Source organism: Lagopus leucura, unplaced genomic scaffold, assembly GCF_019238085.1.
Source record: "Lagopus leucura isolate 7727_CA_CO unplaced genomic scaffold, USGS_WTPT01 Super-Scaffold_100045, whole genome shotgun sequence".
Lineage (NCBI taxonomy): Eukaryota > Metazoa > Chordata > Aves > Galliformes > Phasianidae > Lagopus > Lagopus leucura.
In genome coordinates, this window is record NW_024962292.1 from 2,995,678 (window position 1) to 3,023,242 (window position 27,565).

General features: G+C 39.4%; 2 protein-coding genes across 6 annotated transcripts in view; one reads left to right on the plus strand and one right to left on the minus strand.

Moving 5' to 3' along the window:
* The window catches only part of PPP1R3D (protein phosphatase 1 regulatory subunit 3D), a 125,101-nt gene extending 99,502 nt beyond the window's left edge, over nt 1-25,599 (plus strand). For 3 of the 4 annotated variants that reach the window (XM_042884699.1, XM_042884698.1, XM_042884697.1), the window contains 2 exons: nt 6,030-6,147; nt 19,020-25,599. In XM_042884699.1, the coding sequence (XP_042740633.1) occupies nt 20,247-21,158 (912 nt within the window). In that variant the 5' untranslated portion in view covers nt 6,030-6,147; nt 19,020-20,246 and the 3' untranslated portion in view covers nt 21,159-25,599. Of the gene's footprint in view, nt 1-6,029; nt 6,148-11,651; nt 12,631-19,019 lie in introns of those variants that run through there. The other variant, XR_006181275.1, reaches the window with a different exon arrangement.
* Nucleotides 12,893-19,327, minus strand: FAM217B (family with sequence similarity 217 member B). 2 transcript variants are annotated; one of them, XM_042884695.1, is made up of 5 exons: nt 19,265-19,327; nt 18,001-18,201; nt 17,206-17,308; nt 17,031-17,116; nt 12,893-16,658 (listed from the first exon to the last, which is right to left on the minus strand). In XM_042884695.1, the coding sequence occupies exons 2-5, from the start codon at nt 18,018-18,020 to the stop codon at nt 15,470-15,472; spliced, it is 1,398 nt and encodes a 465-aa protein (XP_042740629.1). In that variant the 5' UTR covers nt 18,021-18,201; nt 19,265-19,327; the 3' UTR covers nt 12,893-15,469. The 2 variants fall into 2 exon arrangements, with proteins under 2 accessions (XP_042740629.1, XP_042740628.1); XM_042884694.1 differs by having other exon boundaries at nt 17,996-18,201.
* Nucleotides 25,600-27,565: the final 1,966 nt, after the last annotated feature.

Consider the following 27,565-nt stretch of genomic DNA (forward strand, 5'->3'; position numbering starts at 1 on the left):
GAATGGAGAGCTTTAGGATTTGCCTCTCTATTCTCTCTTTCCTGTAAGCCAGAGTCAGTCAAGAGCACTTTCATAGCCGTGCCTGTCATGGTCCTCCTGTTCAGAAGTAACAGGCATGGACGTGTCAGAGCCACAAACTGGCCCACGGAGACTGCAGACCCTGATCTCTACTATCATGTGACTCACAGAGATAAGCAACAGCTGCTTCACACTTAAAAGTCTGAAATGAGTCATTTTTGTGGGAAAGAAAAATAAATGAGCCTCTGAACAAACCCACCTGCAAGTACTACTGAGTGCTTCATGCAGAGTCTTGTTCCAAACAGCCTCTGGGCTTCATGCTATGCCATGACAGAGATGCCACCTCTCCATCACTTTATTCACAGCTGATAACATTTCTGCAGCTTCACTGCACTATTTAACTTGTCAATTTACGGCTGCAGCACAAACTTTTGATTTCATTTCCTTAGATGTGCCCAATGAGAAAAAAGTGTCTCCAACTTCACTAAGACTGTCTTTGACTCACTAATGTGATATTTATTGGCTGAGATTAATTTCTTCCTGCATTAAAATTTCCCCATCATAGACTCTCTAACTAGAAACATAAATTCTGCAGACAGGACCGCAGTGTTGTACTTCACATGTTGCTTAAAACCAACATGAAATCCATCATCTCCAGGCATGCAAATTTCCTGCAGATATACGATCTGTTTTATGTGTGTGCACACAAGAAAAAGTTGTGGTTTACAAAAATCTTTTACTTTTACTTCCAAAAATCTATTCAAAAGGCAAAAACAATCTCCATTTTGTTTTCTGCCTTCCAGACTTGTTAATAATTCATGTAATAATAATATTAATGAAAAAATAAATATAAAATCCTAATAAATATGTTACAACTAATTAGGTGGAATGTGGCTCATTGACTTGGTTACTTTTATATCAGTGTCAATAGATGTGGGATTTTCAGGCTTCATTATATACTGCATTGCTGTTGGTGCTTCTCCACTTATTTCTGTGGTAATACATTTGACACAAGGGACATATGTAACAGTAACATTTTTATGATATACCTACCCAATAAAAGCTTTTTCAATTTTGTTATTTTGATAGGCATATTCCATTAATATATCCACAACAACCATGTTCCTTTTCTTCAGAATGCAGGAGAAGAGAATTATTAAAAATTACAGTCAATGCTTTTATACTCTTAATCTCTCCAAATTCACTTTACAATTGCTGTCAACATCAATAATGTCAGAAAGTACAATCAGGTTTGCACAAAACATCACAACATGGATATTCTCAAGAAGTAATTTTCTTTCCCTGCCCAGCAATGCAATTGTTTTGTTGAGGAGGTCTTTTCTATCACAAAGAGAATTCCAAATGCATGTGGGAAAGCCAGGTGCTGTGTGGTAGCCCTCTTGTGAGCTCCTTCATCCAAATCCATTCTCCTTACTGTACTTTGCGTTTCAGAGAACATTTGGTAAGTAATGTGTGGACTGGGTCTTCCAGAGATCCAATGGAGATTTTCTTTAAGAGAGGAGGGAGCTTAGGGTTCATTCTTACAGTTAAAGCTGGGAACCTGGCCTTTACTAGTTCTGATAGTTGGGGCAAAGACAAATTGAATCCTTTTGGAAATCTACATTTCCATTAAGGTTTTATGGGGGGGGGGGGGGGAAGCACATAATCTTCATGTATACTGACCTTACATCAAACTTATAGCTACTGATTTTGTCTTTAATTTTACTGGTAGAATTTGTTAGGTTCCTTTCAAGTCAAACTAAACACCCAGGGTTTGTTGCCAGTCTCCAGTGTGTTATTCTAGCAATTCTGAGCTGTCACACACAGGTAACTGAGATACAAGGGTATTTCTATCTAAAATCAAAAGTGATTGAAACTGGGAAATGACTTTTATGCTACAAATGTCTATGTGGGCTTCCAACAGTAAGTTAAGTAATGATTACTTAATAACACCAACTTTATATTGAACAGGGTACTTTCATCCTTTTATATTCTGGCATTTCCTAAACTCATTGCAAATATCTCTGATGGAGGAGACGCGTAGCAGAAAATGATTCCAATGTTTGAGCAATAATACAACATCAATTGCATAGATGCTCCATATTTTTAATGTGAGTGATGAACCCCTCATCCCAGCCCAGGCAGAGCCTCAAGCAGATAATCTGATTCCTTTTTTCTTAATGCCCAGTTTGTAAACTGCGTGATAGATACTTCACAAATATGCATATGGATATAGATCAAAAGGGTGACTGCACACGTTGACAGGACACTAATTAAATTGATCCACAGTTAATGATTTATCTATTCAGAGCTGTTAATTTTGCAAGCGATAAGATAGGCTGCCTTCCTTTTTTTTTTTTTAATTAAAGAGGTACTGGTACTGTCTATCTCCTCAAGACATTGAGTGCCACCTACTGTGCACTCGCTTCCTCTGAGCTGACAAGAATTCATAATGCTGTACGTGCACACAAAGAGAATATTCTGCTGTAGTACAAAAAATTGCTCCTCTGTCAGAGACAGTCTCTCAGTTTTGACCTGTGATGATGAGAAATAGTTTTATGGGGATCTCTTTCAAAGAGTGAGGGGCAAGAAAGGAGAATGCATGTAAATGCTTTTGGGGAATGTTGGTGACTGAGAAATAAGTGTTTTGTTACGAATTATCTGAAAAGGAAGTAGGTATGAGGAGGTTTGAAAGCAAATGCGTGTTCTTTATTTTTGTGAAAACTGTAATGGATGCATAAAAGTCTTTAAGTTGATTTCTTTTTTTTTTTTTCAAGTTAGTTTACCTCTTAGTAAAGCAATGGAAATGGTTCCTTTTAGACTGATGAAACCAAAACTATTCCCAAGGCCAGAGGAGTCCACAACAACGGGAACTGCACAGTTCCCTCTTAACTGTCTCTGGCTTAACTGGTTTAGATGAGAAAAGGATTTTTTTTAAGACTTCCTAGAACCGTACTCAGATAAATAAGAATATGGTTTCTTTACTTAGATTGGAACACTACACAAGTCCTCAGAAAGTGCACTTTCAGATCTTGATTTCTGTTGTTTAGAAAGGCTTTTGTAAGGCCAAAAGCAACAGCATCTTTCCTTCCTCTGTGACTGCCCACGTGCTGCTCTGAGTATTATTACATTTTATCGTAACATGCCTGAAATAACAAGAAGTAGGTCAAGAAATTGCCAGGTAAATGAGTTAATATATAAACCATTACTAAAATCAAGTGCTATACAACTGAGTATTTTCTATTTAACTTTGAGACAGTAGAGTCAGTAGAATGTGGTGACATTAATGATTACAGTTCTGAGATTTTGTTACCATGGTGTGTTTTTAAAAAGAAATCCTTTTAAGATGTAAATTAACTTTGTCTTAGAATTTTCCTCATCACACTCTCAGTCAAGCAGTAATCATTATTTATAGGCATTTTGTCAAAAAGATATGTTGAGCTGCTAGCACAACTCAGAGAACTTATTAAGTATTCCCATAACAGCTACCATCATCTTTATTTTGGCCCTAATGTAGAAGTATTCAATTTCTGCTGTGTCTTCTTGCATGTTCTGGCAGATACTTTAGTATTCAAAATTTTTTTGCAATGGTCTTAACATGAAGGCTGGTAATACTGGATTTGTCCCTGCCTTTGGACAGCCGGATTGCCAGGACAGTGCAAAGTGCCTGCAAGCTCTGCTTGCTCCATCCTTCAGATCTCAAACCAAGTATAGCTCAGCTGCTGGGGTAGAGTCCCTTTTATACACACAAACATTCATTAGAATTTGTTTCTGCAATAGCTACCAATGAAGACTGCAAGACAAACAGGCATTTCACCTAATTCTCCAGATTCATCTCTGTCTTCTGGGTTTGATCTAACTTGGGTTTTTAGAGGCAGCCAGCAGCAGACTGGGCTATTTTCTGAAATCAGATTGCTTTCTAAGGAAAAGGAGCTGGGAATAAAGTCTGTGAGGCCTTGGGGCAAGACCAGAATAGAGATGCTGGGCAAGCATTTCTGGGTTGGGTGAAGAACTGTTGAATAGATGAGATCAGGGAGCTGGCAAAAGGGAAAAAGAGCAGGTGAAAACATGCTTTAAGTGGGCACTCGTGATTGTAAATCTACAGTGAAATCGGTGTTCCCAAATACACAAAGTTGAATTTTCCATTGGGGAATATTGTGTAAAGTACCCATACAATAGTCCCTGGAAGGCAGACAACAGATGTTATGGCTACAGAACAAAGATGCTATTACTGTAAAGAGTAACCATTTTGTGCTTTCTGAAGTGAAAGACGATTGTCAATAAATTAAAGTCAGAATTCATAGTAGAGCACAAGGAAGTCAGACACTCAAATGCCACTGAACTTCATATAAGCAGGTGAGTGCCTACATCCTTTAGGCTCCTCTTGTAAACCCTTCCCTGAAATTATGTATCTGTCCTATAAATAGAAAAATCTAATAGATTGAAAGAAAGGTTTGCAATAAAGTATGGATCCATCCTAAATCCTTTGTTCGTGAGCTGATGATCAATATGTATTAAATATACAAAGCTCTAATGTTTAGCGCGTCACTTTGACATTGAACTGTTTTTACTTCTTAATTTAACTTTGTCTTTTTTTGTTGCCAACTATTTAGATCAGCTCTTCTCTGAAGTAAGAAAAATAACTTTGTTAATTCTATGGTTGTTGGCTCAGTCTGTAGGCAAGGTTTGTAAATCTGCATCTTTTTGCTTACAGGCAAATCCCTCCTGTAGAAGAGTTGCAAAGTTTTCTGCATAGACATTTGAAGTACATCTTGAGCTTCTAACCTCACACTGCAGTGAAATTTAGAAAATGAACTGGAGTTGTTTTTGTTTTTAGCTAAATTTCAGCTTTTCAGCCTTCAGATGCGAGTTACACCCAAATTTATTTTTGTTTATTCCTGTTTAGATTTCAAGAAATACTGCTTGATACTGCCATGTTTAAGAATGTCTGAGTAAGAAACTGCCAAGGTTCTTCATTCTGTCTCGATTTTTATAGTCCAAGCCTTTTCAACTTCTGATGGCACCGCAAAATTTTAGTTTCTTTTTCCAAACTCTGTGAGGTTGTCTCCTTTTAAATGTATATTTCCCCAAATATCCTCTTTCAGCAAGACCTATAGTTCCTCCTGTGTAGTGACAGCTGCTGTAAACAGCATGTCCTGGTCACAGGCATGGATGTTCTGATCAAGGAATGTATGGAGCCTCATTCTCTCAGTTTGATTCATTTGAGTACTCTGGCTTTACTAGAATCACTCCTGATTTACCCTAAAATAACAGAAAGATCAGGCACTAGCATGAGAAATCCTTTCCAGTGTAGGTAGAAATAAGAACTCACTTGTCACTACTGCTTTCAAATGAATTTCTAAATGAAAATACCTTTTATACTGTCAGTAATGTAACGCAGAGATGACAGGTTCTGTTGGTTTTCCATCAGTTACAGTCTGTGTCAGCAGCTTTTCAGGATCTGAAATACACTTTGGTTCCTATACTAAAAGCCCATTTTTTATGTTGGCTTTTTCCTAGGAGCAATGGTGAGTGCTTGTGCCTTGTAATACATTTGCTGTTCTTTTTTCATATAGAAATCTGCAATGTGTTCTTAGAAAAATGTGTTGGTAAGGTTTCCACAATCAGCTTCAATTCTTTTGTGTCTGTCCTAAATGCAGTTCAATTAGATAGGTTGATGGTGTTTTTATCGATCTAAACCAAATTCTTGGCAAGACGTCAGGCTGACCTGGGTGAGTTTGTGTTTTATGGTAGCCTTTGCTATAGCTAATATTTCCTAAACTACATGTTTAAAAATCGAAATGTGTTTTTTCAAATGTAAGGCTCCTGTTTTGGGGTAGATAGAGGCTATTTTGTGCAGGAAGCAAATATTACAGGGTAAAATCCACAGAAATTCTGCAAAATATGTTGGAATCTTTTTCAAAAGTTCAGGTTCTGTGTCTGACTGTTACTGCTTTCATTGTGGGAACATCTTGGAACCATAATTTAAAGACTAAAATATCTTCTTTCAGGTACTACAACGAAATAAAAGATGACAACAGCCCATACAATATTTATACTACAATTCATTGATGTTTAACAGAGATCAGGAAGGAAGGTCCAACCACTGCACAGTTCTGGAAGAAATAGGTATGCTTAATATTTTTCTTCTCTTTCTCACAATATGCTCATTTCTTATAATCCTGGGCATTTTACTTTTATCTGTTCCTTGGAGCTAATTCAGAACTTACAAATGTGCTGCTTGCCTTGCCTGCAGAGCTGAGCTGTTGCAGCTCCCAGCTGATGTGCAGCAGCATTACTAACCCAGCTCCCTTTAAGGAGGGGCTTGGTAAATGGCTAGGAAAATGAGATGAATTTGGAGACCATCAAGATCATTTTCAGCAGAATTTGACCCAAGGTCTGTGGAGAGTTACTTGTTTAATTGTGTTTCTTCATGATTTCATTTTTGGACAATATCCTGAGAGCAACAGCCATCATATTCCAAGTTAATAAATTTCATACTAATCCCAAGGACACTGTTATTGTAAAGTAATACGCTAAAGACTTGACACTATCAAATGTCTCCTTGAACCACGATGTGGGCATTTAAAAATGTTGAAGGAAGAGGAAGAAACTATTCTCTCCCTGATTTTGTTCTTCTCTGAAGTATCAATTACTGCAGTGTGCAAAGCACCTTCATTTCTAATGAACTGTATAGGTTTGAATACTGAAAATACATTTTAGAGTACGTAAATTGCTTATGAGGGAAGTTGGTATTCAAAGCCAGCTGCAAGGGTAAGTCCTCTTTTTGTGATTATAAATGGTCATTTGTGGTGTGAATGGATCTCCTATATGCACTACGATTTTAGAAACTAAGACCTTTTGAAAACTGAATGGAATGAAATGAGCTGCACAAAATATAAACAAATACAGATAGAAAAAAGTGTAGACATTTCTTACCAGACATTGTTACTATCTCTTTTCTGAAACAAACAGTAATCGAACTTATCTAATGTACATAAACTAATGTGAAAGAAAGATCCACAAATATCTGTTCAAGGTTTTCATATTTGTCTCCTCATCTTCCTTTTTTTGAGTATTTCTGCATAGCTGTTAAACAGCACTTTCCTTGCAAGATGCTGATGTGGAAGTCTTAAGAAAAAAAACTTTTTCCCAGTGACCACATCAAAATATGAATCCTAAAGGGCCTTTTTCATTTTCCCTTTTTGCTACTGGAAGGTCCATAACTGGCTTAGGTATGCCATCTTCAGGATATCTGCAGAACTATTTTTATGCAGAAAAAGCTTCTATTGAGAAACATTAGTAATTATCAGTGCTCTGGAATAATTTGCTAATTGCTTCCCAGAAGTAATTTTCTTTCTTATTTTATAGAATTTAGAACAAAGCAAAAAGTTCTGAATTATTAATAACATATCATATTTAGCATTTATGAATAATCAGTAGGTTGCACCAAAAGGTCTTTGTATGTGTGGTCCCAACAGGCAAAGAAGAAATATAGAAACATATCCTTCAGAGTAAGACATGCTTTGTGAGCCTGAGACTCAGTTCACTACCCATAAGGCAACAGGGAAAGCAAGGCTCCTACCCCCAAGACTTCAAGCAAATCAAAGCAGGCACCTGAAATGCTAGATATTGGAGTTTTTCAAGTGTCTTCTCTTTCTTGAGAAATATACCACTTCCTAAGAATCACATCTTCAGGCTAGAGTGAAGTAATTACAGCAAATATGCATTATCTTATTCTAAACATCAAGAAATTGTCAGGTCAGCTTGCTGTGTTTTGCTGGCAGGGCAGGAACACTGAGGTTTCCATTTCAAACTCTTCTCATCAGTTTTGAAAAGCATTAAATAATGGGCATGGAGATGGCAGAAAAGGCACAAGGATGTGGTGGTGCAGCAGCCATATCCCTGTTCTCTGTGTCCTCTGGCTTTTCCCCAAGCAGCAGCTTTCCAAATGCAATTACAGAATAAGATGGAAAACCACGTTAGAATGGCGTAATTCTCTCTCTATTCTCAGAGTTCAGCAGCTTAGCATGTCAGTTAACAAAGGAAATGTCCATTTTCATTTTCTGCAAAGGTAAATAGTGGCTTTTGAACTGAGTTGAGAAACTTTTCCAGTACTACAGGTGCTCTATCAGTTCCCTCCTTCCTCTCAGCAGACAGGTAGAGGAGCCCCTAGCCAGGCCCTCTTTATGAAATATCAATCCAACGTTCTATTACTAAGCATACATGTGAAGCACAACAACTCCTAAGGCTTTACTGAAAGTGACAAATTGTGGCCCACCCAGCATGTGGCTTACTCTTCACTCATAAAAACTCTTCTCACTCGCTTGTCTTTTAAATTACTTCTTTTAATAGCTTAATTGGGATAAATGTGTCCTTCAGAAGGGAGAGATGATCCTAAAATGGCTCAGAAAAGGCTCAATTACAATTCATACTCCTTCTCAGCAGAACAGAGGAAATAGCAGGCAGGGAATACGTTTTATTTTTGAGACAAAAAGATTTCATAGATTTCATTACTAATGTGCTGACACGCACTCTCTATAGGGTCTTCCTGTGATCAGTCTCTCTTGTTTCCTTTTAAACTGGGAGGCAGAACCTCAGCTCCGGTGTGATTAATTTCCCCTTTCCTGATTATATGTCATTTACTTTTAAGTAAGGTTTTTATAAATGAGGCACAACAAAGACAAAGATGAAGATTGTGCGGAGATAAACATTTGTGCTGCTGGGACTCCCACTGACTTGGGCACAGCGGGGGCCAAAAGTAATGGGGATTCACAGGCATGGTGATTAGACCTCTCACTGCGAACAGGTAATTGAAACATCGTAGCCCATCACCAGCATTTAGGAGGTACTGTGAAGATACTTGGTTTAAAGCACACTCAATAGAGGCTTCTTACACAAAGCACAAGCTCAGGCCATCAGTACTATATATTTTTGTTTGCATGCACAGCACTCCTGTGATGCCACCCTGGCACTGACCCCTGAAGAAGGGCAATTTTCTGCTGAGATTTCTGTAGTCAATGCATGAGCTGTCTGCTGGGCACTGGGGGGGCACGAGCAAAGGGGCACAAGCAAAGGGGCCTTGAGATGATCTCATGGAATGTTTTGGTGTTTGTAAGCATGACATGCTGTAGGCTCAACAGAACTTGTATGGAAGATATGCTATAGAGCCACAACAAAAGTCTACATGAACACTACACACACACAAACAATACTTTCATAATTATTTTTAATCTTGCATAATTTTCAGTGGAAATAGCAGAACACAGCTCTAATCTTACCACTGTGGTTCCACTTTGCAGCCATCTTGCTTGGCACTGCTTTGGATTTAAAGTTTTCCATTCAGAATGATGTGTACAGGGCTGTTCGCTTAAATTAGTGGTTTACTGTGTAAAGAGATCTTGCTGCTGGCTTTTAGGGAAACTTAGCTGACTTCTATTCAACTCTATTCTCCAATCACGTTTGACTGAAGTTTCTAGCCATGTATTATTAGTGAATAACATCTTACAAAAGTGTAATTTATTGTCTAAGTAAACTTTGGAGCAAAAGAACAGTGCCTTTGATACAGACTTAGTGTGTGCCTCAAGAGGAACCTTTCTGTTTTAGCACAGAAGTGGAACAGAGCAAAAGTAACACTGTGACTAATTGCACTTCTTATGCATTTCTTACCTGAGGGCAGAACACTTTTTTCTTTCCTCATTTGTGTTTTGTAGCACCAATAGTCCCCATGCTGTAACTGCTGTCAAACTCGTACCAACCATGCTACTTAAAAGTAACACATCTGTGGGTCTCATATAGTGAAAATTCATACCATCCCTTCTTTACAATGCTACTTGCTATATCAGTGATGCCATACCTTCAACTTCGCAGCATGTTTACAGTGATGTAATAACGCCAACAGCCGCTAGATGCCGGCACGAGCATGCTAGCACTAAACGTGTGCCTGTTTCATAGTTCGGATGCCATTTACCTTTTATTATGGTTCTTTCTTTCTTACGCACCCCCCAAAAGGTTTTCTGCTTTACTAAATCCATAGCAATGTAACTGCTCTAAAACCAATGTCTTCTGGTACAGAAAAAAAGCTATTATTTAGGGATGCTCTCAGAGCAGCTGTTGTTTCTTCCAGAAGCTATCTGAAATTCAGGGATGAGAAAGTAGTGAAAGAACAAAGAGCTCCAGTTCTGCCCAGCTGAAAGGGAGAACCTTTCAGGCAATCTGTTCTTTCACATGCCAGACTGAAGGGCAGAAACCAGAACTGGGAGGCTGTTCTGAGGGGTTTATTAACATGACTTGTAACAGGGGAGGAAAAAAAAAATCAATAGCTGTAGTTGCACTGCATTACAGCTATTCCAGAAGAAAACCAAATCTTCCTCCATTGTCAGATGGAACAGAAAAATGAAAATGAACAGATTATTATGTAGAACTTAGATGGCTCAAAGCAAAGCTCAGCGCTTTGGTGTTCATCTATGAGGATTTGTAGATATGGATGGGGCTGTATCATCTGTTTTTGTTTTGTTTTGTTTTTCTGATTATCATTTTCTTGTATGATTGCCCACAGAGGACCCTTGAAATGCTTAAAAATTACAAAAATAGTAAAGCAAAGGGACTTTCAGAAATAGGAAATCCCATTTTTTTTCTCTGAATTTCTGTCCGTTTCCTCCTTGATTAGTCTGAGCTGAATGTATGAACACACAGTGTGAAAATATTTAAAATGCATTCATCCACCTATATTATCAATACAGGAATGTGGCTAAAAAGTACCTCTGCAAGCACTTACCTGTATGCCTTTGCTGTCTAACTGAAATTATAACAGAGAATATGAATTGTATTGATCAGTGCATTCTAAACATGAAAACTGATTATATTTACATCCATTTGGTGCCTTAAGGGCACTATTATAGAAGTGACTGCCACGTGGAGTAGAAGCAGTTATTTTTTAACCAGCTGGTTTGATCAGCAGCAGGAACATGGCTGAGGTCCCTGAGTGAAGAGTTCATGCTGCAGTGAAGGAATTTTCTACAAAAAAGAATTCAGAAGTGCCATCTTGTGGGTAATGAAAAAACTACAGCTAAGTAACCAGTAGGCAGCATCTCATTTTTAATATAGTTAACAGGCAGTAACCTTAAATTACAAGATCACTTTCCAATGAAATTTTCAGCAAAAATAACCACAAAAGCTTTGAATAAAAAAGAACAAATGATTACCAACATCAAAACCTGGACTCCAAAAAACTGGCCTGTTTTAATTATTTTTCTTGAGGAAACCCAATAATAATTCCAGTGGGAGCAATAAAGAAAAGACTGAATGTTTCAAAACAAGGGCAAAAAAAAAAAAAAAAGAGTACATTACAGGCAGTTTCACACTATAGAATTGATAACTATATCAATTCCAAAGAAAGTATCACATACCCACTTAAATAAGTCAGCCAAACTATTCTGAACCTTCTAATAAATTCCTTTAAATGAGAAATACAAAAGTTACCTCAGTCAACAGTAAGTGACACACAAGAAAGGACAGAAGAATAATAAGATTGCAGCATAATTAAGAAGGATGAAGTCAAGACATTTTAGTTCAGGGATATAAGCATAGTTATCCTGTGCAGCATTATTCCCCTCTTCCATCACATTGCACAGGTCAGAAGCAGATGACAGAAGGGTGTTGGTAGCACATGTGCAACAGAACTGCAGCCACAGCATCCTGGAAGAGGTGCTCATGGGAGGTAAGAGCTCCTGCTTCTGGCCACCTGTTTTATGCTAAACTCAACTTAGAAAAAGTACTGCTGAATCTTTTGGCCTCTTTGAGAAGTACTGTAATTCCAGTACACCGAATTTGTACCAGCAAAGGTAATCTCCCATTTGCAAAGAGAAATGCAATCCACTTCACCAACAAGTGGCCATGCCGTGATTCAGCATGCTGAACCAGCAGCAGGGACTGATTGAACACTTCCTTTCCAGGCTCTTTCACTCACAGTGCCTCTTTTCCCAGTATTGCATGCTTTGCTCACACAGTAACAATCCCTGTTTGAAGCATAACTTCTAAGTGAGCAACTGCTGAAGCTTTATGTCTGTGTAGATAACAAAATGAAGATCTGAAGGTATGGTGCAGAAACATCAGAACCAGCGCCTTCAATTGTAAGCTACCACAGGCTGTGTAGGAGTGCAAAGGGGTGAAACCATGGCTGACCACAGTATTTGACTAAAGAGATGAAAGTAATGGAGGAAAAAAGTGTCTTGAGAGCAAAACAGATTTGTTTTAAAATCCTTTCCATTATACATTAAAAATACTACATAGCAGTGCTATGGAAAACCATTCATACGTATTGGAGCAAAACTGTTGGGTTACATCTTTGTAACCAAGTAATTTCATTGAGAACAAGAGCTGTTCCTAGCTCATACTTGTGTAACTGAAGTAGATTCTGAGTATTTATTTAAAATGCAACCTGAGGCTATTAGTTTTGTAATAAACCTTCAAAATATCTAGGAAAAAAACCCACTCAATTTAAATATCTCAAATCACTTCTTCAAGAAGCATCTTCAGTGCTAAAAACACATAAACATAAGAACATATTGCTAAATACAGTGAAAATACAGAAATAGCCACACAAACACTATGCTATGGAAATATTTTAATTCCAAATGGAATGTATTTCATGAAATAAACATTTCTGCTATATTCTGTTTCTGAAGAGAATGCCCATTAATACAAAATCAAAGAAAGATAAACCATAGTCTTCTTTATAGAGGGAGTTCTTTTCAGCTACAGGTCCAGAACACAGACAAGCTAAAATGGAAGCAAAACCGGTGCTGGATCAATTCCAACACTTGCAGATCTCCCATTTAAATAATTATTTTTGAGGTAAAAATCAGAATTTCTATTTCTGTATGCAAACAAAGTAGACTTTACTGTATAATTATCAAATCAGTGAACAAGAACTATTATGTGAGATAAACTTTGTTTGTCCAGACCACAGCCAATGAGTGATGAACAAATATTCAATTTATTTTCAATGTCATCACTACTTCTGCCTATTAAATTTTTAGAAAGTCTCCAGCAATAGATTTGCATTAGGTGTGCATTAGACCACAAGCAATACATTAAAACAGAATTTTCTAATTCCTAGGTCTGCAAGGAAAAAAAATTCTCTGCCAGTTGAGTTTGCTCTGGTCAGAACTGACTGAAACACTGTTTGTTCTTTAAGAAGTTATCATGCAAAACGTGCGTGTATCTTCATGCTCTCCTTGTAACCTGAGGAAGCACCAATATAAAGCAACATATCAGAGGAAATTTTGCATACGCTAATTAATATTCAGCGTTATAATAATACACTAAACTAATTACTGCATCTACGAAGATGTGTTTAAAAAATCTGCCATTCTGATCCTGCTCACCTTGCTTTTGGAGCTTACAACAGTGTGCTAAAATAGTGTACTAAAATCGTGCTCATCAGCAAGAGCAATCCGACTGTTCCTAATCTTAATGTAAATCAGTAAAACTGCTAATGAAGGCTCATAGAATTTGGCAAAAGCTTGAAATCCCAGCACTGGATGCAAAACCCTTTCCATCTAAAGCAGCTGAAATACAGGAAGAGTCTGGAACAAAACAAAAGGATAAAACTGTAACACAAGCATGTGCTAATGCTCTGCAGCTGCTGGTATTTGAATGCCATCCTGTAAGTTTCTCCACACCTCTGACAGCCAACTTATATGATCTTTGAGGACATGAGATTAAGTTCCACTTTAATTGCATAGCACAGAATGTAGAAGCAACTACCATTTACTTTAACTGTATCCTAACAAATACTGCATATGGAAACATAATACTGTATATTAAAATTGTTTCTTTCATCAATTTAAAATTTCACATTTGGTCTCCAGTAACTAGGAAAAAGCCACTAAAAATATTTCTTAAGTCTATTCCTGAGCATTGTTTTTGTGTAAAATACTCTGGTTTATTACTACATTTATCAGTATTCTCACATTTTAAGCTATATATAAATCCATGCTTGGAAATTTTACAAAGCTGAAGACCTAGTAGACACAATGAAAGAACAGAAACAGCTAAGCATCTTAAGACCAAGAGAGATGAGATCACCAAGACAAGTGCAGTTTAACTATGTACATAGTATATTCTTTAGTAACTGATGGTTTCTCACTAGCTATAGGAATGAGAAGGATCCACTTGTAAAAATCCAGTCTGTCAGACCTCAGCTTACTTCTCATCAACAGTTCACTGTGACAGGTGGCTGAGGATGAACAAATGGTGTTCAGTATTTCATTTAAAAATCAAACTTCAAAACAATTTCTAGATTTTCAACAAAATAGTGTCCCCAGCTAAGAGCTGAACTGACACTTGAATACTCGCTGAATTACTTTCATATTCTCCTGTATCCCAGACACAAGAAGAATCAGAGGGTCTAAGGACAGAACTCAACTCTGGCTGAACAATTTTATGGTATTTCCCCATGCCACTTGTCTAAATCTTCAGATAAGAAGCAAATCAAACTGATACAGGCTGGGCCATGGAATAGAGAATAGTCATTACAGGTGGCTAAGAATAGGTATTTTTGTATCAAAATATATCTTTGCTTGAACTTACATTGGTCTTCAAGCTCATCCCCTAAGAGTCTATTTTCTGGATTTTGAGAGCTTACCAGTTTTGAACATTAGGTCACAGATTGTGCAGTAATATTTTCATTTGGCATTAGTCATCAATATCCACGTGCAATTTGAAATATTCAAGGTTTACAAAATGAACATGAAGGAACGCTGTCTGTAAACAGTGAAGTTTTCTGGGTATAAAAATATGCATTTGATTTTATTAATCTGCCACTATTGAAGCTGTCTGCTCTCTAACAAATGTCTGTCTTTAAAAAAATCCTTTTAGTATTAAAATATTCCAGTACATTATCTCCATTCTTCTTCCTAGCAAAAAAACCACATCCAATTCATCCAAAAATTCATCATCTCCTATGAAGAATTAGTTTCACTTTGCATAGATAAGCTGCTCCATTATTTTATAAAAACAATTGAGCCCTTTCCCATCAGAACAAAACACTGTGAAACCTGTCACAAAATAACATCTCTTTTAAAGAGCTCAGATCCTATTCTCTCAAATGCACAAAAAGGAGTGCAGAAGAAACACTACAGACTTCAGCAAACTTCAATTGGTGCAAATAGGAGGACATTATATAACTGTGTATATCTCTAAACTTTCATACTCTTGAGCAATTGTCAATATGCTGAAGGAAAGACCAATGGAAGACTTGCCTTCAGGGAAAAGATTTCCTGCTGGCCTTGCTGGCTTAAGATCAAATGTATTGAAATGAACAGTGCTGACTTAGAAGTATGAATCAAGAACATATTTTCTCAGGATCTTCCTACGAAGATAACATGACCCTTCTGCATTGGCCAAACACTTTCTAGCAGTCAAGAAACATCAACTAATAAACTTTTCACTTAAATTTCTGTGATGTCTGCTTTGTGCCATTTGTTTTTATTTTTCTGTCCCCGGCTGATTTTTTAGAAGGAACGTAATTGTTAGCATTGCCATTTTTCTTTGTGTTTGTACATGCATATGTTTTTAAGCCTTTGATAGGAGCAGCTGAACCATGAAATGCTGGTGCTTGCTTAGGGGGTCTGATATTACCAACACTTTGAATTTTAGAATTGCTCTCAGATGGCTGCATATTGAGAAGCTGTTGCTTTGCAGTTGTTTTTTTCAGTTCATTTCTTACTTCACCAGACTGTCTCTGAGAAGACATTGCATGTCCCATTCTTTCAGATAGTTTCAAGTGCCCTGGATGTGAATAAAACCGTTGACTTTCTTCACAGCATGGATCTACCCTGTGACCTGAATAGCACGTGGGGAGTTTTGTAACAGTTTCCTGGGGAACCATTTGTTTGTTAGGCAAAGGGCTAAGCGATGCTTTGCATTTGCCAGGGCTTTTTAGGGTACGTACAGAGCTGGGAGCAGTCTGTGGTCTGGCTTTGGCTGCCTTTGCTTTCTCATTCTGTACAGTCTGCATTTGCAGCCACTCCAGCTGCAAAAGACGATCAATGTATTTTTCAAGAAATCCGGTTGGCTTTGGTCGAAGCTCAGATCTACCTTCTACATTAACAAAGATGGCCAGTTGCTTCAAGTCCCATGAGTTAAAAGGGGGTGGCAGGAAGTCTGGGTAGTAAAATTCTGAGTCTTTAAAACCCATATCAGGCACACGTTCCAAACAAACTGGATCAATTTCTTCAGCTCTGAGTATGAGTTCTGGTGGTGTGCAGGGAGATGGAGGAATGGGAATCCTTTCTGAATCAGAGAGATCACTGGCACTATCATCTTCAGCATCTTCTTTAATAATTTGTACCGATTCAAAATCAAGAAACATTTCGTTCACAGATGCTTCTTGCCATTTAGAGGAGCACGGACCAGCTTCAGCAGCATGTTCTTCATGATTCTTTTCCAACTGTTCTTTTTTACTGCAATAAAAATGTTGCACTTGGACACCTTTAACTTTACAGAAGCTACCTTGTGTGCTGCCTTTTGTGGCAGGAGGGATCCTGTGCACTAAAGATTCACTTTGCCTTGTTTCTGGGAGACTCCTCTTTGACCTTTCAACTCTGGGCAGAGATGTGCAAACACTTGTGATTCTAAACAAAAAGAAATATCACATCCTGTTAGAATGGTTAAAGTCTTTGGAACGCCAGCTTACAAACTTTTGATTTCCCCCTTAAGGATTTGGATATACATGAATTGAGGTAAAATTTGCATGGAAACAGCAAATCAGTACAGAATACTATCTAGCCTTGAATTTTTGCTTTATTTCATTCCAATTTTGCCTGAGATCCAGTATAGCAAGATTCCATATTGATAATTTAAACTCAAAATTATCCTCAAAAATGCTGACTTTTGAGTGCAGTGACCTCAAAGGCAACACAATGAAGCCAAGAATTCATCACAAGCATTTAAATGCCAGCTTGAACTGTGTACAAATTAAACAGACAATCTTTAAATAGAATTACTGTTTTGACTGAGTACTGTCATCTAATTGGTTCCTCCCCTTCTTAAAAACACTTCGTTGGTTATCGTCTTGAGTGTCACAGGAAGTCTGAAAAGGTAAGAAAATAATGTGATGTTATTACAAAAGCTAACATAAACTTTGTATCCTTTTTCTATAAAAGAACTGGTATGATTTACCTTTTCATTGGTAGTTGGCACATTTTTGCATAATCTTCCAGGAGATTTCACATGAGAAATTGATTTCTTTACTCCTTTGGTGCTTGGGTGGCTTTTTCCATTACTGTAAGTAGCAAGGATTAAACACAGTATCACACATTAATAGAAATGTTTATGATAATCAGAATAGAAATTCAATAAAAGTTTACCATTAAGTTTCAAGAAGAGAGAGTTGGTTGCAAACAGTCTTAATATTCATAGTAACTATGCTTTTTTTATCCAGCTACTATAATACTACATTTTTAATACTATTACTGCAAAATGCATAATTAAATTAGAAAATATATTAAGAGAACTTAGCCTTCATAAAGAAACTTCCATCAGAGGATCCCAAAGTTCCTTTGCAGATAATAAATAGTAAATATTAATTATTAATTGAGCTACCATGGAATACTCATGGTCCCAGTGCATTTTAACAAAATTAATTATACAGTACAATATGAATGCCATAATCAATCTTGCTTCCCTTTTTCAATTGCACAGTCTCAACAAAACTTTAACCATTATTCTTTATTATTTAAAAAGATATTTTTTTAATCAAATCAAGAGTTTATAAAGGAGTGAAGACAAGTTTTGTGCCTTCAGAAGTGCTGCAGTCACCTCTGTCACTTTGTGACCTGCACGGTCATACCACACAATCATTTGTGTTGATGTGGATTGGAGGATGAGAATTTGAACTGCGCAGTCATGCACTTATTACATCTTCTATAGTACTTTCTATAACTAGAAAGAAAGAAAATAATTTCCTTACTTTACCATTCCTTTGTGGTTTTCATTGATTTGGCTTTCCTTTTTCTGTGCCTTTCGGTGCAGTAATAACGGATGTTCTTGAATGCCCGGTCCCATTATTACTCTTTTAAAGTGGTATTTACATCTTTATCTTTACATAATCTTCCAATGACTCCATTCTTTCTGGTCCACACAGCACAGCGTGCCAAACGCAAACATCACCACGTCCTGGACACGCAGAGAACAAAAACCACACAATGTAATTATTAAAGCAGTACAATAAACATTAATTAGCTACCAAACGGCACTGGGATGCACCATCCCATCCCTCAGCAGTCACATATTCACCTCACCAAGGCCGCACACAGCCAGTGCTCAGCACCAGCAGCAAGTTGGCTGCACAGAGCCGTGCTCAGCGTCAGCTGCAGAGATGCAGCCACTCTGCAGACAGCACACAGCCCTGCAGTGAGATGAGCTGGGCCAGCACCACTCAGCCCATCCAGCACACACCACACGGTCTGCAGGACTGTTGGTAAAGATACAGAAAAACATGATGAGGTGCAGCAGCGTTAGGAGAGCTACTTTTCACCGTGCAGTGAGCTCTTCATGTTGTCCTGCCCGCACCAAGGATCGGTCAAACAGGGATGGGTGTTTCTGCTCATAACTGAACGTTGATCACTGCCTGCTTTGGGTGCATGGAGTTGCCCTTTCTGTGCCAGAAAATGTGCTCGTGGCACATTCATATTCGTAAGTGTACCCAATGCTTCACTTTTCTCCCAAACCAAGCCTCTCACTGCTCATCCATCCCACTAAAAATAGCCACAGCAGAGCACACAGCATTCCTTCATTTTCCAGAAGCCGCACTCCCCTCCCGGGGCTGCACAGTTCCTACGATGTGACAGATGCTCTGCACCAGATCACCTTTCTACACCCACCCTCAGTTTTTTTGCAGTTCTATAGATAGATTTATTGCTTATATGCGTTACTGGATACTACTGACGTTTATCTGACACAGTCCCGTTTCTTACTGCCTCTCCTCTTCTCAGGACAAAGCCCTGCAGGGCACGATGTCCCATCGATTCGGATCTCCGGAGTTCGGACCCGCGCGGTCCCGCGAGCACCGCCTGCAGCCCCGCACAGTCCTGCCCCGGAGACGCAACAGCTCACAGCTCCTGCTACAGAACGGCCCTACAGACTGATGATGATCTCATGCTTCGTTATTTAACCTTCTCGATTTCCCCCTTCGGTCCCCCCAACCCCTCAGCGCTACCGCCTCCCAGCCCGCCTGTACCTGCCTCCGTTGCAGCCTCCGCCGGCATTAAGGGCACCCGGAGGGCAGCGACGTCAGGCAGGCACTGCGCATGCGCCTGGGGCGGTGCTTATTGGCCGTTCAGTTTGATAGACAGGGAGGCGCGGCGTGGGCGGGAATGCTGCGGTTCCGCGCACGCGCCGTCGGGCGGACTGGAAGCGAGGGGTCTGTGCTGAGGGGAGCGCGGTACGGCCGGCCCGGTGCCTGTGCTCTGCCTGCAGCTGGGCACTGATGTGGGCTGTGCAGACCCCGGCCGCCGATTCCTCCCCTTCCAGTCACAGTACTGAGTCCGCCTCCCCGGCCCCGCCCGACAGTCTCCTCACGCCCTCCAGCCTGTGCGGCAGCCTCAGCTCCGGTTCGCTCCCGCCCGATAGCCTCCAAGCCTTCCCCGGCCTCGACAGCGGCCGCGAGTCGCCCAGCATCCAGTGCGACAGCCTCGAGTGTCCCGGGTGCCGCTGCGGGAGCCTGGGCTCGGTAAGCCCCTGCGAGGACAGCCTGCAGACCCGGCTGGCGGCGTGTAATGGTCCGGGGTGCTTCGGGGTGCACCGCTGCAGCCCTCACGTGCCCCGCGACCTCAGTGATAGCCTGGAGTCCTTCGGCGCCCAACACGACAGCCTCCAGTCCGTCCCCAGCCTGCGCGAGAGTCTGCGGTCCTCCAGCATCGCGGGTGACAGTCTTGAATCTCTTTCTAGCCTGAGCAACGGGTCCACCAGCCTCGAGTTCACCAGCCACTGAGCCTGCCTTCAGCTTCTCCATACAACACTCCGGGCTCTGCTTTGCCCCTAGCTGCTGTGAGAGCTGCCAGTGTTCTGCATTTCCTCGCAGAAGGCTATGTTGTTCCAGCTTACTCTTCTATATCCAGGGCAGTAACCTCAAATCCTCGCTGTCCGTGGCTCTTTCCCAGTTTACATCAGAGAGGCAGTGCTCCCAGCAGTGTTAACGTCAGCGCTGCCATCAGTGAAGAATGGAGGTGCGCGGTCCTCGGAGGAATCGCAGATACCTGTCTGATCTCTATGAGAACATGCTGCGGGCTCAAGACACAGCAGGACGAGGACAGGAGCAGCCCTCAATGGTACGTCCGAGCAGCAGCCCATGTCTTGTGAGCCGTGCCCCAGTCAAGGTGGTGGCCCAGCCTCATCAGCCGCAGAGCAGCACTTCCAGCAGCTGTGATCCAGCACTGCGGCCTATCATCCGCCGCCGAGCAAGGTCTTTGCCTACAACACCTGAAAGAAGGAAGCGAGTGCAGTGTCAAGCTCCTGTGTGCCAGAGTCGCATGAACAAGGTGAGATTTGCTGATGCTCTGGGCTTGGAGCTGACTGAAGTCAAAGTCTTCCAGAAAGGGGAGGATCCTTCAATTCCCCTACATGTCCTTTCCAGGCTCTCCATAAATTCAGACCTCTGGTACAGCAACTTGGAGTTTACCATGCAGTGCTTAGTCCCTGATTTCCAGCAGCCTGCAGACTGCATGGATTTCTCTGCCCGACTTCAGGAGCAGCAGGTGTGTCTTGAACGAGTGACTAGTTCAGATCTGGGGGTCAGTGGCACCATCCAAGTTTGCAACATTGCTTTTGAGAAGCAAGTGTCTGTGCGATACACCTTCAACCAGTGGAAAAGTCTCCATGAAGTATGTGCTCATTGGCACAGTAGCATCTCTGAGAAAAACGGGCAGGATCAAGTTGATGTTTTCACATTTTTTCTCCCTGTGCCTTCTTTCCTCCTTCAGCTGTGCTCTGTAGTCCAGTTTGCAGCAAGATATCAAGTCAATGGGCGGGAATATTGGGATAACAACAAAGGCAAAAACTACAGCCTCACTTGCCGGACTCACCCCCTCAAGATGCCTAGAGAATGCGAGGAGAGCTGGATCCACTTCATCTGAATGAAGGAAAGTGGATGCAGAACAGCTTTGCAGTAGTCTCAACGGCCCTTTCTTGCGTGGCATTGCTCTGTGCTCCTTTTTGAAGCCTACCAAACCTGGCAGAGTTTCACAGCAGGCAGGTAGCCAATGAACCGGACGTACTGTTCTAAACCTCTGAAAGTGTTAAGGGCCAAAATGTGTAGAGCTACATCTGCTGAAAGCCTGGGTGGTTTCTTGTAATGAAAATAATAATAATAAAAAATCAAGGCAGAATGGTTCAAAGGGATTCTCTCAGGCTATTTAGAAGAGATCAAGAGAAGACACTTTATGTTGCTAGCAATATTCTAGATCGCATTGAGTATTTCTAACAGATCTATTTTACTATTTTGTACTGTCTGTTTTTTAAATGGGCAGTGCAGCTTTATTGTTTTCATTTCTAATTTTGTTTGTATTATCACACCAACTCTGGGCACTGTTCCAATTACAATTTGCATGGCAGACACTGTAGGGAAGCACTTACATATATACATATATATATATATATTATATATATATATAAAATATATATACTTTTTTTTTTTTTTAAGACTGTTACTGTGCTGAGTATTTCCATTAGTTTTGGGGTTGGAAAGTAAAGAAATGTTATGAGCAAAACTTGCATGAAAATTTCCAATCAGCCCGTTTCCCTTTTTATTATTTTTATTATTATTATTATTATTATTATTATTATTATTTTTAAGTGCCTTATCTCCACTGTTTGCGGTAGGCAGGAGGAGTGATTGTTACCAGAGTGTATGAAGGTACTCTGCTTTGTGGGGAAGCTCTCATCTTGTTCACCTGATTAACCAGTAGGCTTTTCCTCCAGGTGGTGATACAGGAGTTGTCCTTCTGCAGCTACATTCACTAAGGAAAACCAGAGAAATTTTGCACTCAAATTACACTTATGCTCTTACACTCGTACTTGAAATAGGTGAACTTGTAAATCAAGCAGATGTGAGAAAGGAAAGAAAAGACAGTACATTGAGCTTGTAACAGAGCCTTGCAGTAGGATCCTTGGACTCTGAATCCTGGCTCTCTGTTTCCCAGCATCTCACTGCCTTTGCAGTAGTACTTTTTGAATGCTCTGCTCAGCTACTTTTTTTTATAAACCAATTGATCTCTAAGACTGCATCCTTTGCAATGCGAAACAGGAACCTCAAAGCAAAATAATGCTTCTAATAGTAAATTAGTATTAAAATGTGTCCTCAGATTATCTTCTACAGCAGGGAAAGCATAGCAACATAAGTACTGCATACCCAATACTTCTTGCTCTGCGACTTTTGTTCTGAGGATTTAGTATGGTTTGAGGTAGGCAACAGGCTTGGTGACAGGCTTCAGTCTAGTAAGTAAAAGATTGTCTGTTTATTTGTTCGTTTTTTTTCCATATATTCAACACTTGCATGCAAAATTTATGACAAATTTTCAAAGCTGTCTGGGTGGAAGCTGGGTAGAGCTGCTTTTTTGAAAGAGCTGTGCTATAAAAATCAAGCCATGTATTCAGACATCTAACTTTAGATTTCTGCTTATTCATCAAAATCACAAGTGATTTTTAAAACCACAGTTGTAATTAACTCATGGTTGAGTATGTGCTAATGCAAAAGGTCCAACAAGTAATTCTGGAAGTGCAGAAACACCAAGAAAATTCAAGTGTTTGGCAACTTAATGTTACTAGTTGGGCTATTTATTAATGCCAGGATTTGAAGTGAACAGGCTTCCCAGTTGGGTAGTCTTTATCTTTCAAAGGAACAACTGATGAATGATGGTTTTTTGACCTGCTTAGCACCTCTTTCATAGTACAGTGAAAACTCAATTGTATTGGAAACCGCTGGGAACTGACTGGTGTCATACTGGAGAACTCACCCACTTAATGTGCACTTACACATCCTCCATTTTGTTCTTTGTTTTGAATTGCATGCTTATAATTTCTTCCATAGCAATCCAGTGCATACTGCTTTCAGTTAGAGTTTTCTTTAAGAAAAAAAAAAAACAAGCAACTTTTGATAGAACAGGCAAACCATTTGTTTTCATTCTATAATTTGGCCATTTCTTTTAGCGACTGCTGCTTAAATGCAATTTTGATGTCTTTCCTAAGTAAATGAAATGTCCACAGATGACAGATGTCATTTATAAAGCTTACATAGCTGTCCAGTGTAACAGCAGAAATGCAAGATGTACTTTGGCTTGTTTTCAGCAGGACACTTGTCAGTAGTTGAATTCAGTTGGGGCTGGCAGGGTTTTCCTGTGAAAGCCAACTTCTAAGTATTACTCTTCCTGTAAGCCTACCTACCTTTGGTAATTAATTTTGGTTTTTAACTTGTATGTATTTTGATCAATTACCAGTGGTTATCTGTGGGTAGGGAAGAGTAAAAATAATCATTTCTTTATTAACTTTTTGCATAAAAGAGCTTTCATTTTCTATTTAACAGAAAATGAATTTAATTTTATATTGGAGCACAGTGAGATCAAAAGTTCAAGTTGAAATTGTTTTGAACGAGTAACACAACTGCTCCATTAGGAAATTTCATATCTGTTAAGTCTTCATAGCCATTAAGACAGGCAGAACACTTCTGAGATTAGGGTGAGGCTGGAGATTTATAGCTATACGGATTAAAAAGACTGTGTGCTTTCAGTCCACCTGCATTACTTTCCGTATCTCAGTTAAAGAGGTAAATTGAGCTGCAGCTCTTTTGTCACAGGGGAAGGAGAACTGAAACTCTGCTCTTCCTCATTGGCCAAAAAAAAAAAAAAGAGGAGAGAGATGGAGCAATGCAAGAAGGGGCACTTCTTGACTCATGCCCTCTTTTTTTTTTTTTTTTTGGGGGGGGGGGGGGGCTCTGTATGGCTAAATGACATATGATGGTGTATGACAACACATCTGAAGTAATCAACCCAGATGTTCTCTATACTCAGTAGCGATGTTGCTGTAGTTTGCAAGCTGCCTGTAGTGTGACTAACTGTGTCAGCTGCTGCAGGATGAGTTCTGCTGCAAAGAAATTCTCAGTGCTGTTGCAGATTGTGCCAAATGTCAGGTAGGGTAAAACACACCTTGAGTAACTGCAGAAGAATCTTTCTTGGCATGAACTGAACCTTACTTTGGTGACACTTGCTTACTTAAGTAATATCATTAAAGTTTATTGCTTGTTGTTGAACTCCATAGAAGTGGAGTTTTACGTATTTGTTAGCAAAGTAAAAAGAAAACATAGGCACATGCACAGAAGAACCTGTGCTGAATAAAAGGCACTATTTTAAAGTATTACTCCTTCCCCCCCTTCCCCCCCCCCCCCCCCCAATTACTGTTTTTCTTTCCTGAGCAAAAACACTGAACTGTCTCTCAGCACACTGTTAACTTCCTTTTCTTCTGAGACTGCTATTTCATACTGTTTTACAATGGGTGTTGCTGGAGCCCAATGCGATACTTGGCTCACTGGTGCTAATATGCTGTTGCTGTGTTCTGAAAGAGAAACATTCATGCTTGCAAATGTCAAAATTGCCTTGTTACTGCAAGGAGCAAGAGATTATAGAGAGACAGTTTAAAGTCACTACGTCAGAGAGGTGAGAACTGAATATCTCAGCAAAGTGAGTTTAGTTTGCATTGTCTTCCTTCTGTAGCCTCTCAGGGTATTTGCATGTACAAAATTTTGAATATTCACGTGTTATTCCAAGTTTGCCTTTTATCTCTGCATGTCTGTCACTGCTGTAGAAGAATGGACAGCAGCTGTTACTAAACCAGTTGCCTGGCTTTGCTGACTGAGTTGAGCATGCCTACATTAGGAAGGAACTGGGAGGGATCGCTAGGTTTCTTCAGTACATAAAAAACATTTTTCTTTAGGGTGCTCCTAAGCTGTTAAATATTCACACAGGTACTGAGTCATGACAGATGAAATCTGTACTAGTTTTTTTCCTGTCACATTCTGTAGTGAACATCAGAAGGATTCTAGTTGACAACAACAGAAGGTTTAAGCCATTAAGTAGTGATAGCGTGCACCTATCATGAAGGCAGACTTATGACCACTTAAATTCTCAGGATAACTTCACTGCCTGCACTGTGTTCAAACTGAGCACTTCCCTTATAATGAGGATTTTGTAAAACTGAATTCTTCACAGGAGTTACTGCCATGTAATGCACTTTCAAAACTTGTCTATTTTAATCATAGAATGTCCAGTAATCCACAGTTTCAAAGTCCTTTCAAGTATGTTTTTGTAAACAAACGTGGAATCCATGTAAATGAGAAGGTTGCCTTTCCTGATTGTCATGTCAAGAAAAAAAGTACATTACACAGTATGTCAATGAAGTACATCTGCTTGACAAAATGTCATTTTGTTTTACTGAGGAGTTGTAAAGGAGTTGTTTATTTCCTTTAAGAACAGTAAGAAAACTGACTATTTTAATAGGAGAGGTTGCAATAAAGCTTTTCACGGTTTTGTGTTGTCTTTGTGAATGGTACTCCTGTTAACAGTTAAGAAAGATCTTTAGCTAACGTAGTACTGAGTTGTCACAGAGCAACATCCTCAGTTTAGGAAGTAAGTTGGATTCAACAGTTGCTGGAAATTGGCCAAACAACACTTGAAAAGATTACAGTGTTTATATAGCTTCAAAAATGACTTCTATTTCTTACATGGAATTTCACCTTAGTTCTGTGCAGGATTAAGATCTAATGTTGGAAAAAGGCATGTTGTCAGTTACTCTGTTATGATTCTACTATTGTTTTGAGGGAAAGAAAAAGTGGTTCTCTTCTAAGCCCTTCCAGAATTGCACTAGATGGTCTTAACTGAGTCTGAGATTCACAGTTGCATTGTTTTTCCCTGTGTGTCTTTTTTCCATTTTTATTGCTACATTTTCTCCTCTCAGACCATGTGCTTTTCTCTTGGAAGTTTCATAAAAATGTATATACAGAGGGTAAGAGAGTGTCCTTCTCTACAGTAACTATTTATCCACTATGTGAAAGCATCTCCCTCTGTGCAGAGCATTTAACCCACACAGTTCAAGATGTGAATTATCTGTTACCAAGGTTCCTTCTAAACAAATCAGAAACGTTTAATTAGAAGACATAATTGGTAATATGCTTTTAGTAATTACTTTTTAATCAGGACTAACAGCTTTAACATTACAGTGCCAAAGTTGCCTGGGGGAAAAGATGGCTATCGCAAATCACATTAAATAGGTGGAAATGTCTGTATTGTGCTGAGTTGTTTAAGAATTTCAGTATCACTTTTTATTTTGAAGTATAGAGGTTGTGTTATAAATAATGCATACAGATGCACAAAGGAGTATGCTTCTAGACATACGTGCTCTTATAATGTCTTTGTGGCACCTCTTTTCCTGTGCTACAGACATCAGGCAGAACTCACAATACTGCCTTCATCCTTGTCATTGTACTCGTTAGAAAAGAGTATTAAGCACCACCTGAGGATGCTATCAGTGCAGACTGACCTGAGAGCAGTAAAGGAGAGTGGTCTTTGACTTTTAACACGTCACTGGAAAACAATGTGGAGTTACTTGAGCTTGTGTTTGTGTGTGCGTGCATGTGCACCAATGCCACAATTTAAGAGTATTCGATGGTTAGATATTACAATCCCTTTACTTCGTCAGAGATCTTGACATCTGAATACCCAGCAATATAAATGTCAATAATAATTGTTCAGCTGATTTTTCAATACTTTGACTGGACTTTTGCTGTGAACGCCCAGCGAGATTTGTCTTACAGGCAGTGTTATTTTTAATATAGGTTTTATTTTTATATTTAGTCACAAATTAATAGTGAATCTGAATGTATCCTATTAAAAATCCAGCTTCAAGTAGTAGAAATATAATAATGGTCTGTTGTGAGCATAGCACTTAACAGCTCAATGCTCGTCAGTGCTCTGTGTATTACTTGTGTGTACTTTTCAGCACTGTGTTATAAAGACACAGAATGGCAACTCTAAACGTTTATTCATTTGCCAGCATGGGTCTAATGTTAGTACTGACTTCTTTCCTGATTTGGCCTTCTCCTTATGATCTCAGATCTGCAACTATTTCAGCTGACACTTGATATTAAAACTGGTTGGCATAAATGCTCTGACCCTTCTCAGCTCTATACACAACAGTACCTGTGCCAAACACTGATTTTATTGACTACAGTGTTTTCCAGGACCTCTAATTTTCTAAGACCCTGTTCTGAACACACTTCTGCTTCCATTTTCTCCATTCTTTTTTAAGTGTAGGTGCCATATATCATGGAGCATAGGTGGCCAAACTGATCCCTTTGAAGGGAGCTATCAGCAGAAGGGCCAGTGAACTCACTGAACTGGTAGACATATTTTAGCAATTATCTTGTGGCTTCAGCAAGGAAAGAAACATCTTTTCTAAAAGGCCCGGGGGATACAGAAATTAAGAAATATTTCCCAAA